Source organism: Cnephaeus nilssonii (assembly GCF_951640355.1).
Source record: "Cnephaeus nilssonii genome assembly, chromosome: 7".
Taxonomy (NCBI): domain Eukaryota; kingdom Metazoa; phylum Chordata; class Mammalia; order Chiroptera; family Vespertilionidae; genus Cnephaeus; species Cnephaeus nilssonii.
In genome coordinates, this window is record NC_137078.1 from 69,971,894 (window position 1) to 69,989,119 (window position 17,226).

General features: G+C 36.9%; 1 protein-coding gene across 1 annotated transcript in view; it reads right to left on the bottom strand.

The window, feature by feature from the left end:
• NRDC (nardilysin convertase) overlaps nt 1-17,226 on the bottom strand; it is a 77,781-nt gene that overhangs the window by 38,731 nt on the left and 21,824 nt on the right. Inside the window, exons 4-8 of the mRNA XM_079776921.1 lie at nt 16,310-16,463; nt 6,050-6,123; nt 5,212-5,307; nt 3,512-3,634; nt 1,620-1,677 (exon numbers count right to left, since the gene is read on the bottom strand). Coding sequence (XP_079633047.1) covers nt 1,620-1,677; nt 3,512-3,634; nt 5,212-5,307; nt 6,050-6,123; nt 16,310-16,463 — 505 coding nt within the window. The remainder of the gene's footprint in view (nt 1-1,619; nt 1,678-3,511; nt 3,635-5,211; nt 5,308-6,049; nt 6,124-16,309; nt 16,464-17,226) is intronic.

Genomic DNA, 17,226 nt, shown 5'->3' on the forward strand with positions numbered 1-17,226 from the left:
AATAAATTAAAGGGACCTCCCCTCCCAATATTTATTGCCTCTCTCGACATATTCAACTTCAGTTATCCTCCTATACAAAGCCGTTTAAGAAAGCTTATATTAGAGATAATTTTTTAAATTCAATAAACATAAATGACGTGATTATCACGTATAAAGCACTATATTAGGAACTTTGGTATTTAAAAGACTTGACTCCCCTGCTAGAAGCTTCCTATCTGGCTGAAGATATTGTAACTAATATTTCTTCTAAAATAATGGTCAATATGAATAATTTCAAATATCTGGAAAAAAATTAATCTTTATGAATAAGAAACCAAAGTTAGTGAATAATATTTAAGAAAATTTTTCAAAATGCTTATCAGGAATTGATAGGACCTAATGAATACCTTTATTAAATTATACCTCTGATTTTTATTAGTAAAGTTTCACAATGAAACATGTTTCAAACTGCCATCTGACATTTCCTTAACTCAGCGATTTTCTTATCAAAACAAACAAACAAAAATAAAACAAAAACTTGCAACTTTGGCATGGCTTTCATTATCTTTCTGTACATAAAAAGTACTGCTAATTACCAATGGAAACTAACATAAAGCCCAAATAATAAAACAAATAGTTATTACAAATTATTCTAACATTTTTAAAGCAAACTTTTCTTTTATAAATTTATAATAAGTGTCTTCAAATGAAGAAATGGAAAAAGTCAGGCTTACTCACCTGATATAAGAAAAAAGTCTGATGTTATTCATTTTATAGAAATACAAACAGGAGTGGGAAGAAAGACTTAACTGCTTCAGAATTAAAGTTTTATTTGTATTCCTTATAACACAAAAATGTAACAATAAAGTGTCAAATATTTTTATTATTTGATGAATTTGAGTGCACAAAAAATAGCTTTCTGAACTGGAACCCTATATACAATTTCTAATAAAAAACAACTATATGAAACAGACTTTTCAGATAGTATGGAAACTCAATCATCTACAAGATTATTTCTTTTATAGGGAAAAGCATTCCAAGTTTCAAACAACTGACTTAAAAAACAAACTTTCAGGCCCTGGCCAGTGGGGCTATGTGGTCAGAGTCAGCCCGTGCACTGAAGGGTCATGGGTTCGATTCTGGGTCAAGGGCATGCACATGGGTTGCAGGTTCTATCTCTGGGCCTCCTCGGGGCACATGCAGGAGTCTCTCTAACATCAATTCCCAACCACCCCCTTCCACTTTCTCTAAAAATCAATGGGAAAAATATCCTCAGATGAGGATTAATAAACAAAACAAAAAAACTTTCAGAAGATAACTTGTTCTGAGGCAGGGGAAACAAATATATAAATATTCATCCTGCCTCTCATACAATACTTACTTTCATATAACACTTTCCACAATAACAGAAAAGCTCTGAATAAATGTAAAAAGAGACATATATTCTTCAGAATTTCATCTTAGTTTCCCACTCTGACTCAAAAGCTGTGCAATCTTGCTTAAACCACTTTAGTTCCTAATGACCTCTTTAAAAAACAAACCGAAAGAAAAAAAAAACAAAAAAACCTTTGGAACTCATATCAAATGATATGGCCTCTTTAACTATAAAGGTATATGATTTATGAGAATAAACGTCTTACTTGTTTGGTATCTGAGAGAAGATTTCAGTAACCCACTTTTCCAAAGTATCCAGTGTTTCTTGGGAGGGAGGATGGGGAGAAGACAGGAAAATGCAATTAGATTTTTCACAGATCTTTAGGTATAAATAAAGGGATACTTTAATTTGGGCATTACCTGCCACTTCATAACCAGCAATAACAGGAAAAATAACAATAATTAAGAAAACTTTAAGAAACATATAATTTTGTTAGACTCCTTTATTCATCCCTAGTAAAGTTACAAGAAGCACATAGTTTTAAAAAAAAAAGATTTTGTTTATCATTAAGCTAGTATGAAAGGCCAAGAGATAAGAATATACCAACCATCCTCCAAAGAAGGTTCTTCTCAATTAATCCACATTACACTGACCCTTCTTCTTGGCATCTCATCAGTACTTTTATACTGTATTTATTTTACATTAATTTATACTTGCTTAGGTTTTAATCCACAAGTCTTCTTAAGTTTCATATATATATGGCCAAATCATATATATGATTTCTATTTTCTAATTCTTTATTATTTCTTAAGAAATTCTAATAAAACAGGAGAGCTAAATGAAAAAGGAAACCTTTTAGCTTTATCCCAGTGACTCATAACCATCACTGGATAGTATTTGTTAGTTCTACCAGACACGTTTCACTAATTCTCAAAAGAGATGCCAAAAGATATAAAACACAAGATGAAAATTACACTAATCAAGTTCTGAATTTATTCTACACTGTTTATAGAGATATTTAACTTTTAAATGGTATAATAAATGCTACAGCTCCAAAATCAATGAGTTTAAATCATAAAACGTTCTCATCAAACATCTGGGGCTTATTTTAGAAATTTCCAATAAACATTAATATGCTCTTAAATTTATCATCATAACAGAAGAGAATGCAAAAGAAACAATACCTAATTGAAGAAAAATGCATGTTCATGACAGATTTGGAAATAATAATGAACTAAGTATTATAAATTAATATTACACACCGAATATGAAATTGCCTATTTTAACAAACATTGTAAAATGAATCTAAATACCCATCTGCAGTTTGAAAAGAATCTACTAGAACATATCCATAACTTTACATTGAAGTCAACTTTAGTATACTAATTTTGATCCTAAATGCCCAAATGTGTTACATTTAAATGCCAAGTCAGCTCTGATCTGAATTTTGATAATGAAAGAACAAAACTTTATAAAAATATTAGGGTGAAAGGATTAGTGTCTTTTTTTGTAAAAAAATGTGTAAACTACACAGTATTTCAAAAGGAACAGTTTAGCAACTGATTGACTTTGAAAAATAGCTGAAGCTGATTGAAAAGGAAACTACTATGATTTCTTTAATGAGAAAACGTTAACACAAGCTACTGAAGATAATGATAAAAGAAGGAAAAGAGTATAGGAATTGATCAGTATTTTACATTTAAGATACTACCAGCATTACCATAATGGAATTCAATTAATCATACCATTTTACTGGACCCTACAGAAGGATGAAAAGCAGACACCTTCCCCTATAAGAGTTTATCATCAATATGGATTAAATTCAAAATGAGAGATAACAGAGGCAGTAGCTGAATGTGACTTAAAAAAACAATTTATGACCTATTAGTACATTAGTGTAACTCACAGACTAGCTTAGAGATAAGATCTGTCTAAAAGAGAAAAAACATTTGCTGATAATCAGATTATTTTGTGCTTCCCTGAGCTTAGCCATTTGCGATATAACCTCTCCAAATTCTGATTTCCTTTAGTTCATAAATAGGATCAAGCACTAACGTTATTAACAGTGCACTCACTGCAACATTGGTCAAGGCAAACAAATCCAAAAAAAAAGCACTATTTCAGAGTAATTCTAAGGGCCATAGTAGATAATATTACCTTTGGATTGAACCACTAATGTCATGTAATGAGAAGAGTAGTAACGCATCCAGAATTCTCTCAGTCTAGTATATGTATCAATATTATTCCTTTTTGGCTCATGTTTGAGAGTCTCAGCATTTCCTGTAAAAAGATGAAAAATATTATAGAAATAAAGTTTACTTTGCTCAAAGTCTATACCAGTAATGCATGCTCTGCTACTATACATAATTAATGAAATAACCAAGTGACTCGAGACTATTGAACCAGTGTATAATAGTAATAATATCACTCTAAGACAAAAATTCCCAAGAAACAATTCCGAGATATATTTTAACACATAAGAAATTAATAATCTCTAGTTGGTAAAACCTTAGCAACAATAATTGCCTTAAACTTCCTTTCTTAATAATTAGTCTACTATGCAAATCAGATTTTCTCTCTGAATTACTTTTATAATATTCTGTATAATTGTTAGAAATAAACCACATAAAGCATGGATGCCATATAAAATGTTTATAACTGTACAAAATATACAGAGAAGCAAAACATCCTTTGAATGAAATGCCATTTCAATCTATTCACCCCAGATTTGGTCAAGAGGATTAATATGAGGCTATAACTGATATAAAACTAAGAAAATGACATTATTAAAAACAGATACCATTTAAACAGCTTATCAGTTAAACAAAATTAGGTCACAGCTCAAAAAGTATTAGAGAAATCATTACTGAATCTCTGTTGATAAATGGAAAAGTCAAGTTGGGGAAGAGAACAGATTTTATAATCAGACTAGTGACTCAGTGCACGGATTCCTACACATTGAAAGGAAATTAATTAGAATGTGGCTGGCGGGGCGGGACTGGGTGAGAAAGGCCAGACATGCCCTGGAGCCAACCTCCCGTGGTCCCTCCCCGGCTGGCTGCACCTGGGGTGGCACCACAGCAGAGTGAGGGGGGTCCCTTCGGCAGGTGGGGTCCCTCGGCCTGGCCTGTGGGAATAGGGCTGAAACCGGCTGGGTCTCCGACATCCCCCAAGGGGTCCCGAAGTGTGAGAGGGCACTCTGCAAAGTTGCTATCGTACAGGGTGTGGAACACAAACACAAGTGTGCAGTAAAACCAGATTCGGCTACAGTGCCCCAGCAACAACAAAACCCATGGCCAAAGGTGGAATTGCACATCCCCGCAAGGAATCCAGCTCTCTCCTCTCTGGTTCCGGGTGCATCACCAGAGAACCACCGCTGCCAAGACACTGCAGCTCAGCAACTCCTGTGTTGTCTGCCCCCTGGTGGTCAATGTGCGTCATAGCAACTGGTCGGATGGTCGGACACTTAGCATATTAGCCTTATATATATAGATAAACAGAGGTTCAAATCCCATCACTGTGTGATTTAAGCAAATTAAGTGTCACCTCTTAGTATGTTTCTTTATCTTTAGAGATGACAATGGTAACCAGCTCATAACACTGTTTCGATGATAGAATGAGATAATTTATGTCGTGTCAGCAGATTATCTAATACCCACAAAGCATTCACAAAATGTTAGGTGCTATTCTTCATATATTCAATGTCAGAGAACCTAATACAGGCAATACTACTCTGTATTTGAAAATGTAAAAGTTACCTAGCTACCCTACCTTTATAATTTTCCATTCTTTATCAACTTTTCATATCCTCAATCTTCCTTAATTAGAAAATATGAAATAAGTATTTAGTATCTTACCCCAAAAAAATTTCCCCATTGGATGTCCAGGTCTAGCAAGGCTTCCAAACAACATTTCCTTTCTGTTTGCATCAGAAGGTCTTGCAAGCTGATATTCTGTCAGTTTTAAAGAAACACTTTCAATTAAATGAAATTCTGTAATTACTTTATTATCTGGAAACTCAAGCTTAAAAAACTAGAAGTAAGGACGTAACAAAAATTAATCATGTACTATAAAACTGAAGTGGAGAAATCAATGATCTAGGCTAGGCTCTATGACTTAACATATTTATAACGTTGGGTAGTCAGTTCACCTTTCTAGAGGTTTTCCCTTATTTTCAAATAAAACTAGGTAATTAATGATGTGAAGGTTTAAACTCCAGGATGCTATATCCAAGATTTTACTGATGAAAATGTTAATAAAAAAGCCTGAGCAGCGTGGCTCAGTGGTTGAGGGCCCCTCCTATGAACCAGGAGATCACAATTCGATTCCTAGTCAGGGCACATGCCTGGGTTGCAGGCTCAATCCCCTTAGGGGCTATGCGGGAGGCAGCCAGTTATAGTTCTCTCTCATAGTTGGTGTTTCTATCTCTCTCTCCCTCTCCCTTCCTCTCTCTGAAATCAATAAAAACATATATTTTAAAAAGGCTGAAAAAATAAAAATCTACCATCCTTTTATTTCAAACCCATACTGAATTATACATTTAATGGTTTCAGGAATAAACATGACACATCTATTTCAATTTAGCCCTTATTATATAAAAATAAAATGGAGTAGTGATAAAGAATGATAAATGTGCTAAATAAAAAACTGGTTCAATAAAGGAAAAAGTGGTAAGACATAAAGCACTTCTCTTACCACTATCAACAGCTTCAACTTCACGGTCAATCGCATCTCTGATCATCAGTGGATGGATGAAGAACTGGGCCCACCTGAAAAAAAACCAAAAACTGGCATTTCTGTTTTTGTTCAGCAAAAGCATTTCATAAGTCAACATCTCACTTTTTTATTAAGAAATTTTACTAAGTTGGAGATTTAGTTCATAATCATGTGTGTGAGAAATCTAAACAATATTCTGCATTTCTTTATTTAAAGTCTACAAACTACTTTTTTTTATCATGAAATTTAACACCCATGCAGAAAAGTATATAAAACATAAACATACAGACTAATGCATAGCTATAATGCATAACTCAGGTGAGTTCACCACCCCAGGTCAAGAACTAGACCATTGTCAAAACTCTAGAAGCATCCAACACCAATCCTATCCTTAGAGTTAATATTCCAAATGTTATGGTAATCATTTCTCTGCTTTCCTTTATAGTTTTACCACCTTTATGTATTTTAGACCAGTGTTTCTTGACTTTTTGTTTTTTCATTATCAACCCGAGGGAGGCTTTTCAGAAAATTTCTCCTAATCACTCCATGAAATTTTAATATCACAGATATATGATCTATCTGTTTATATACTGTATGTGTATCTGTGGTTTTATACATAAAAAGCGTATAAAGTGCACTTTTTATTCAATGTATGTTTACAAATAGTTAAGTGAAAATTTTAAGTTAAAAAAAATTTTAAAGGCTATTAGTATTTCACTTAATGTTAAAAATGTAATTGCTATTTAATGTAATTTACTTATATAAATTGTATCAGATTATATATGCAAATTAGCATTTACATAATAATAGCAATGAAATCAGTTTTTAAATTAATTTTTCCAGCAAAAGTAAAACAGATAAAAAACTTTCCTATAATATTTAGTAAACTTGAGTTTTGCTTATCTGAAAAGAAACTTTCTTTTTCAACTTTATTGAAATATACTTCACATACTGTTAAAATTTAGTATACATATTTTTTCAGTATATTCACAGAGTTGTGCAACCATCACTATAAATTAATTTTGGCTGTTTCAATATCCCACAGAGAAATTGCATATTAGCCCTCCTCACTTAGGCAGCCATTCATTTATTTTCTATGTCTGTGGATTTGCCTGTACTGGACATTTCACATAAGTGGAATCACACAATTGTGGTCTTTCAAAAGTGGCTTTTTAAAATATATATTTTTTTATTGATTTCAGAGAGGAAGGGAGAGGGAGAGGGAGAGGGAGAGAGAGAGAGAAACATCAATGATGAGAGAGATCCTCCCGCCCCCCCACTGGGGATCAAGCCTGCAACCCAGGCATGTGACCTTGACCAGAATTGAACCTGGAACCCTTCAGTCTGCAGGCCAGCGCTCTATCCACTGAGCCAAACCAGCCAGGGCATAAGTGGCTTTTTAAATTTAACAATGTTTTCAAGGTTTACCTGTCATAGCTTGTATCAGTACTTCTTTAATTTCATCACTAAATAGTATTCACTATATGGATGTATACCACATTTTGTTTGTCCATACATTAGTTGAAGGACATTTAGTTGTTTGTACTTTTTTGTTATGAATAATTCTGTTATGAATATTTGTGTTGATAATTGGGTTTTGAAGCTCACTTAGAGAAGAAACTTTTAACTAGCTACTAGATATTCATTAAGATATTGTCAACAATTTTTTCTTTTCAGTACATAGTATAATTGATGGGTTAAATAACTTTTGATGAATTAAATAATAAAACAGATTATTCTTATTTAATTCTAAAACCCAAAGTCACACACAAATGCACTAAGGATCAAAATTAAACAACATCCACAATGGCAAACAACTGGCACGTATGTGCATTCGACCTATAGTGGATGTCTCTGAGATCAAACAATCATTTGAAAGCACTTCAATCATCTATCCACCAGTTTTGTAGCCCTGACCTTGCATATACTTTGTATATCTTCCACAAACTCAACATCAGTGTCAATGATGCTTATGATATACTCAAAACTCAAGGAGAAATTAAATAGCAAGTAAAATGTAAGATTAAGCTTTGGAGGTCACAAACCATTAGCATATGAAACATTTTCATCCCCCCAAGAACCAGTATTTGCCACCAAAGAGAATACTATCACGTCCCCTGAGAATATATGTACTAGAAAATACAGGTTTTTGAAATAAAAACTATGAACTTATGTTGAAATAAACTATGTATTCTTTGTGTCTAATTTATTTAATTCAACACTATGCTTTTAATATTCATCCATGATGGTATATGTGGTGGCTGTGTTTCATTTATTTGCAACACAGTAGAATATGCCACTGCATGAATTTATTCATCCATTCTACTCTGATGGACAACTGGGTTTATTCCATGTTTGGACTATTAAAAACAATGCTGCCTTAAACATTAATATTCTTATAAATGTGCACAAGTTTGTTTATATATACACACAAGAGGCCTGGTGCATAAAATTCATGCATGGGGGAGGGGAGGTCCACTCAGCCCAGCGTACACCCTCTCCAATCCGGGACCCCTCGGGGGATATCTGACTGCCAGTTTAGACCCGATCCCCGGCAGTCAGACATCCCTCTCACAATCCTGGACCACTGGCTCCTAATCGCTCACCTGCCTGCCTGCCTGGTCACCCCTAACTACCCCCACTGCCGGCCTGATCGCCCCTGACTGCCCCCCACTGCTGGCCAGGTCGCCTCCAACTGCCCCCTCCCTGCCGACCTGGTCACCCCTTACTGGCCCCCCTGCTGGCCTGGTCGCCCCCAACTGCCCCCCCTGCTGGCCTGGTCACCCCTAACTGTCCCCCCTGTTGGCCTGGTCACCCCTAACTGCCCCCCTGCCAGCCTGGTTGCCCCCAACTTCTCCCCCTGCTGGCCTGGTCGCCCCCAACTTCCTCCCCTGCTGGCATGGTCGCCCTCAACTTCCCCCCCTGCTGGCCTGGTCACCCCTCATGACCTCCCCGCCAGACTGGTCACCCCATGAAGCCTGCTGTTCAGTCATTTGGTCATCCCTCACTAACCCCCCTGCCGGCCTGGTCATCCCATGCAGCCTGCTTGTTCAGTCATTTGGTCGCCCTCACTAACCCCCCTGCCGGCCTGGTCGCCCCGCACAGCCTGCTATTCAGTCGTTTGGTCGTCCCTCACTAACCCCCCTGCTGGCCTGGTCACCCCACGCAGCCTGCTTGTTCAGTCGTTTGGTCATCCCTCACTAACCCCCCTGCCAGCCTGGTCGTAGGCAGCCATCTTGTGAGGGTGTGAGGGTTAATTTGCATATTACCTCTTTATTATATAGGATATATTTGTAGGAAAGAAAATCCTAGGTAATAGTATACACATATGTTCAATATCACTAGATAATACCAAACTTTTTCAAAGTGCTTATACTAATTTATACTTGCATCAGCAGTTCCAATTCTTCCATTTCCCCACAATCTCACCCTCATTTGGTATTGTCAGACTTTAAAATTTTTGGTAATATGTAGGATAGTTAAATCTCATGATGGTTTTCATTTATATTTTCCTGATACCTAATGAGGCTGAACACCATTTCATATGTTTATTAATAATTTGAATTTCTTCTTTGGTAAAATGCCTATTTAATGCCTTTTTTTCTATTAGGTGGTACTTTTTCTTATTGACTCTAGAAACATATATAATTATCCATTTACATATGATAAGTATGTTACATATAATTATATATATAATCTATTAATTAAAAATCAATGACAGTTATTCTAAATGTAATGTATTGTAAACATATTCTTCCACTTTCTAGTTGTTGCTGTTTTCATACTCTTCATGGTACCTTTTAACAAACATAATGTACAATCATTTTGCCTTCATGTTATATGCTTCTTGTATTTTATTTGGTAATTCTTACTTAAGCTAAATTCATACTTATCTCTAGAACTTTTAGTTGTACTCTTCACTTTTTTGGTCTATAATCCACCTAAACTTGATTTTTTTGTATATGTTGTAAGGTAGGGAGTCAATTTTGTTTCTGCCATTATAAAAGCCCAACTGTTTTGGCATCATTTCTTTAAAAAGCCCTTTCACCAATGCTCCATACTGTCCCTATTAATAATGAGGTGTCCACATATAAGTTGGTCGACTTCCCAGGATCTCTACTCTATTCCATCATCTCTTTGCTTACACAATGTCCTAATTACAAAATAAATCTTATTATCTAGTACGTCAATTCCTGATACCTTGTTATTTTTCCAATTCAAAAGTATCCTGGCTATACTTAGCCCCCTGCATTACTTTTTTTCCCCTTTATTTTATTTTTTAATTAATTATCCCTCCTATAGTCTCTTCCACCTCCCCTAATTTTCCTCCCCCTGGCAATCACCACACTTATAAATTTTAGAATTAGCTTGTCTATTTAAAAATAAACAAATCTCAATGTTTCTCTCTCCACACCTCTCTAAAGTAAAATTTTAAAATTTAAAAAGAAAATTAAATTTAAAAGTAAAATAAAATATACCCTGGCTGGTGTGGTTCAGTTGGTTGAGTGTCATCCCATGGACCAAGAGGCTGCTGGTTTGATTCCCAGTCAGGATGCATGCCTGGGTTGTAGGCTCGATCCCCAGTAGGGTACAAATAGGAGATAGCCCATCGATGTTTCTCTCTCTCTTCCCCTTCCTCTCTCTCTAAAATCAATAAAAACTAAATAAATCTTTGGAGTTTATGGTTATAATATCAACCATAATCTGTACATTAACTGGGGAAAACTGACATCAAATTCCATCCAACTGGCTCCAGAGCCAGAGCTCCTTTTAATTATAGTGTACTGTCCCCTAGTGTCTCCATCCTCTGGTTACCTCTACATGAAAGCTGAAACAAAAAAGCAGGGTGTTGCCTTGTTCAACTTCAGCTGAGAATGTGTGTGTCAGCAACTCAACTTTTTCACAATTTACAAAAATTTTCACATGTCCATGAATGATTGCAAAGTAATCATACTGATTTTGGAGTTACAAATAAATTTTAGAGCGTAGGTGAATTCTTCACAAATAATGATAATCATTTGAATAAGATTATGTTACTTGCTAATAAAGATAGTTTTACTTCTTTTCCAATCTGCACACCTTATATTTCATTTTCTTGTCTAACTTCCCTAGCTCAAACCTCCACTTCAATGTTGACCAGAAGTGATAATAACTGACATCTGGATCCTAATCTTTGGGGGAAAGCTTTCAATATTTCACCATTATATATGATGTTAGTTGTGGGTTACTTACAGATACTCTTTATCGGGTGGAGAAAATTTCCTTTTATTCCTAGTTTATTAAGTGTTTTATTGTGAAAGAGTGATGGTTTTGTCAAATGTTTTTTCTGCTTACAAAGAGCTTACAATCTTGAAATGTTGAGTCCCACCATATTATGAGGGGGGTTCTCCTTTAGATATTGCACTTTGTAGTTGTCCTGGGCTTTGATGTTTCTGGCCCTCATCCTGAAATACTTACAGAGTTCAAATTTATTGAAATTAGAAAATACCATCAGGGCAAAAGTTGTTCCCATTCTCATTTACTTACTAGGGTAAAAATTCAGTCATTTCCTCAACTTTTTACTTAAATGTCCCAAGAGACTGATAAACAATGTGTGACGGAACTGGGTTTTACTGACCTATTCAAAAATACTGCCACAATCTATATGAGTTATTAGCAAATAATCCAAAGACTTTTTATTCCTTATTAACTGTAGAAGTATACTATTACCATATTTATTATAGTATATGTAATACTTAATGCTCTATCACTGTCTATCATTGTGTCATGATCATGATTTGATATTCTTATTAATTTCTCCTATTAATCCAGTAGCATTCTTCTTAATTATGGTAGGTTCTTTTTATTTTAAGTAGAACTAATGGTGGAAATATCTTCTGATTTCCTGAAGCAGTTCTTAGATTTTAAAAAAATATATATATATAGAACCTGTTTAAGAAGAAATGAAACAAGTTCTTTAAATAGACTTTATGCTGTTTCATCATCTATGAGGTGGTCAGAATTTATTCAACATATCTTTTGCCTATTCTTTTTCCCAGTGAAGTGGGTTTTTTCCTTCTTTATATTTGGTCCTATTGCTTAAGATTTCAACTTGAAAGAATTCAACTTGTCTACTGCTTAAGATTTTGTGAACCATGAGAGCTGAGAACTTTAAGCAAACATGTAGTCATTCTCAGAGTATTCCTGATTTTCTAAGTTTATAAAGAAAATAATCTTGAGCATCATTTGCACTGCCTTCCTTGATTTCTTTTGTCTGTATTCTTTTGGGGGGTTTTGGAGTTAAATGTTTAATTACATAAACAGAGTATCAAATGTATGTGCTGTGCACATGTCCTTAAGTATATGATTAAAAACAGCTATCCTTTCTAATAAAAGAGTGATATGCAAATTAACCATCACTCCGCTACACCCACTAGCCACGCCCACCAGCCAATCAGAGCAAATATGCAAATTAACCCCAACCAAGATGGCTACGGCCACAGAGAGCAGGAGGGAGGCTTGGGTTTCCCTGGCAATGGAGGAAGCCAAGCTTTCCAGCCCAGGCCTCCACTCAACGGTACAAAGTTTCAATTAAAGAAAGTAAATAAATTCCAACAGAAATGGTGGCAGCCACTGAGCTGGAAGAGCAGGAGGCTAGGGTTGCCCTGGGTGATGGAGGAAGCCAAGCTTCTGCAGCACTGGCCAGCCTAGGCCTCCACTCCAGGCTACAAAGTTTCAATCATAGAAGATACATAAATTCCAACAGAAATGGCTGCCGCCACGGAGCGAACAGGAGGCTTGGCTCCGCTCCAGGCTACAAAGTTTCAATTGTAGAAGGTAAATAAATTCCAGATACCAGGGCCTCTGCTTGGGTCACCAGGGGGTGTGGCTGGCCTGCAAACCACCACAGGCCCCTCGCTCAGGCCGCCCCACGCCCCAAGGGAACCCCACTCTGATCCAGGACACCCTTCAGGGCAAACCAGCTAGCCCCCACCCGTGCACTAGGCCTCTATTCTCCTATCTAATAAAAGAGTAATATGCAGATTGACCATCACTCCAACACACAATATGGCTGCCCCCATGTGGTCAAAGATCCTGCCCCCATGTGGACACAAGATGGCCACCACAAGATGGCCAGCAGGGGAGGGCAGTTGGGAGGCACCAGGCCTGCAAGGGAGGGCAGTTGGAGGCAATCAACCCTGCAGGGGATGGCAGTTAGGAGTGACCAGGCCGGCAGAGGAGGGAAGTTGGGGGCAAACAGGCTGGCAGGGGAGCAGTTAGACATCAATCAGGCTGGCAGCGGAGTGGTTAGGGGGTGATCAGGCTGGCATGCAGAAGCGGTTAGGGGCAATCAGGAAGGCAGGCAGGCGAGCAGTTGGGAGCCAGCAGTCCTGGATTGTGAGAGGGATGTTCAACTGCCCGTTTAGGCCCGGGATCGGGTCTAAATGGGCAGTCAGACATCCCTCGAGGGGTCCAAGATTGGAGAGGGTGCAAGCTGGGCTGAGGGACAACCACTGCCCACCAACCCACCCTGTGCACGAATTTCGTGCACCGGGCCTCTAGTAAAATATTATAAAAACACAGGTAGACTGCAAAATTATAAATTAGTGAAGAAAAACCACCACGTTTGTTAAATATTATCAAAGTAATTGTGTCAATTTTAATGGGATTTTTACATTGTTTTAACAAAAAAAAGTTGTTAATTTGGGGGTTCAGAAACACATAAATATTTATTCCATTGAGAATAATGGCATATGCTTTCAACTTATAGAAATTTACCCAAAATATTTCTCAAGGTCATATTAATCTCTTATGGCACAAGAAAATTTCTTTAAGAAAACTGGACCTTTGTCACGTTTTGAGTTTTTCTGGTCATTTGTGTTTTGATTTTATGTTTTTCTACAAATAAATATATTACTTAATTCAACAAATACCTTAGTATATACCAAATTGTTGACGCTGGAGATATCTCAACAAAAAATAGACCAATATTTCTACCTTTAAGAGACTTAATTATAATTCAAGATTTCTTTTTTTATATTTCAACTAGAAGCCCTGTGCACGAAATTCGTGCACGGCAGGGGGTTGTCCCTCAGCCCAGCCTGTACCCTCTCCAATCTGGGACTCCTGGTGGGATCGGGCCTAAACGGGCAGTCGGACATCCCTCTCACAATCCAGGACTGCTGGCTCCCAACTGCTTGCCTGCCTGCCTTCCTGATTGCCCCTAACCGCTTCTGCCTGCCAGCCTGATCACCCCCACCCCCTAACCACTCTGCTGCCAGCCTGTTTGCCCCCAACTTCCCTCCTCTGCCAGCCTGGTCACCCCTAACTGCCCTCTCCTACAGGGTTGATCACCTCCAACTGCCCTCCCTTGCAAGCCTGGTCCCTCTCAACTGCCCTCCCTTGCAGGCCTGGTCCCTCACAACTGCCCTCCCTTGCATTCCGGGTGCCTCACAACTGCCCTCTCCTGCTGGCCATCTTGTGTCCACATGGGGGCAGGATCTTTGACCACATGGGGGCAGCTATATTGTGTGTTGCAGTGATGATCAATCTGTATATTACTCTTTTATTAGATAGGATAGAGGCCTAGTGCACGGGTGGGGGCCAGCTGGTTTTCCCTGAAGGGTGTCACAGATAAGGGTGGGGGTTCCCTTGGGGTGTGGGGCGGCCTGAGCGAGGGGCCTGTGGTGGTTTGCAGGCCGGCCACGCCCCCTGGCAACCCAAGGGAGGCCCTGGTATCTGGAATTTATTTTCCTTCTACAATTGAAACTTTGTAGCCTGGAGCGGAGCCAAGCCTGGGGCTCCGGCAGCCATTTCTGTGGCAGTTAATTCACCTTCTACAATTGAAACTTTGTAGCCTTAAGCGGGTGAGCCTGGCCAGGGTGTGCGGAAAGCTTTGCTTCCCCTATTGCCGCCGGCAACCCTGGCCTGCTCTCTCAAGCTCCATTCTGCCGCCATTTGTTTGAATTTGTTTACCTTCTATAATTGAAACTTTGTAGCTTGAGTGGAGGCTTAGGCCTGCAACAGCTATGGAAAGCTTGGCTTCCTCTGTTACCTGGGAAACATTGCTCTCTGTGGCTGTAGCCATCTTGGATTGGGGTTAATTTGCATACTCGCCCTGATTGGCTGGTGGGCGTGGCTTATGTAGCGGAGTGGTGGTTAATTTGCATATTACCATTTTATTAGAGAGGCTCTTACATTTATCTAGAATTTTTTTTAAAGTGACTCTTTTATTTTATTGTAGACTTACGTCTGTAACCTTGTGATATCAAAACTCTACTAATGCACTGATATAAGCTTTCTCAAAAGCAATTTTGCAGTGAATATCAAACATTTTATAAGAAAAAGCCTTAAATATACATGCAAATATACTCTGAAATTTCATTTCTTAAAACTTAGTTAAAAGAAATAATCAAGCATGTGCACAAAGATTGGGATATTCATCACAACATCACAATACTAGAAAACTGGAAACAACTCAACTGTCAGATAATATATAACTGGTTGAGTAGATTATGGTATTTCTACACAATGTAAATGATACACAATCATTTAAAATTATGTTTTATAAACTATATGATTTGTAAAAATGATTTATCTTGTTTAAAGACATAAAAGGACATAACAATATGATCCAATAGAGCAAAAAATATAGATGCTTATATACTAAACATTAATCATGGTTATCTCTAGATTATAAAATTAGGAGCAATCTTATCTCTTTTGTGCTTCTGTTTTCCATATTTTCTACTAAATTAGAAAAACTAATATTGCCCAGCCGGCGTGGCTCAGTGGCTGAGTGTCCACCTATGAACCAGAAGGTCACAGTTTGATTCCTGGTCAGGGCACATGCCCAGGTTGAGGATTCGATCCCCAGTGTGGGGAGTGTAGGAGGCAGCCGATCAATGATTCTCTCTCATCATTGATGTTTCTCTCTCTCTCTCTCTCTCCCCCTCTCCCTTCCCTCTAAAAAAAAAATATATATATATATATATATGAAAAACAAGTTGCAAGTATAAGTGAGTTTTGTTATTCACAAACTCAAAAGGTATTTAAGGGCTTCAGTTTAATCTTTAATAAAAAGACTAAGTATTACAGAATAAGGGAGAAAAAATGTTCTTTTCTCCAAATGAAGTATTGTTACAATGCTACAGAATTAGAGTACTGCTTAAAAAGAAATACCATGGAACAATGCCCAATATTTCAATTTGTAAGGTGTGATTATATAATTAAAATAAGGATACATTTTGAGTTAGTTACCTATCCAGGGCTTCCTTGAAGTATTTCCTCTGGACATCAAACTGAAAGACTGTCCGTTCACAATCAGTTGAAGCATTATCACTACCTCCATGTTTCTTCAGGAAAGCATCAAACCCATTCTCATCTGGATATTTCAAACTACCCATGAATACCACTAAGTGAAAAGAACACAAAGTCACACAAAAACAAAGATATAGATAATGTTTATATTATCAAGGAAATTTCTCATATAAGAAAAAATACTGGAAGAAATAATATCAACATATTAACAACAGTTATGTCTGGATAATAGTTTATTCATTATACTTGTTTTTATAATTTTCTATAATGCTCATATATTACTTTTACACTCAGAAACTAAACATTTTATTTTTAAAGAAAAAAATACATGATTTGTGATAATGTTAAAATTTAAACATAAGCATTTATGCAGATAGTTACAATAAAAACTCATAAGGTGAGAAGTTTACCTTCAAATAGCTTAGGAAACCAGAATATAAAAAAATGATTAATTCAGGAAAACAAATATAAATTTAAGTATAATTGTAAAGCATTTACATAAGTTTTAATGAGATTAAACTATTTTCTATTTTGTTTTATAGTAATCATGTCTTTATTTTCTATATTAATTTTTCTTTTTCTTTTTTTTTTTTCAATTTTTTTATTAAGGTATTATATGTGTACATATCTTACCATTGCCCTCCCCACACCCCCCTCCCATATATGCCCCCACCCCCCAGAGTTTTGCATCCATTGGTTTCTTTTTCTTTTTAAAATTTATTTTCTGTATTTCTGATGCTATGACATCTTGGGGCCTGCCTAACCCAGGAAGAGATTGCCCCTCCCATGGTTCTAGCCTAAATTCCTAGAGACTGGCAACTGTCTCCTGATCTTGAGAGGATTTAGGTTCTAGCCTA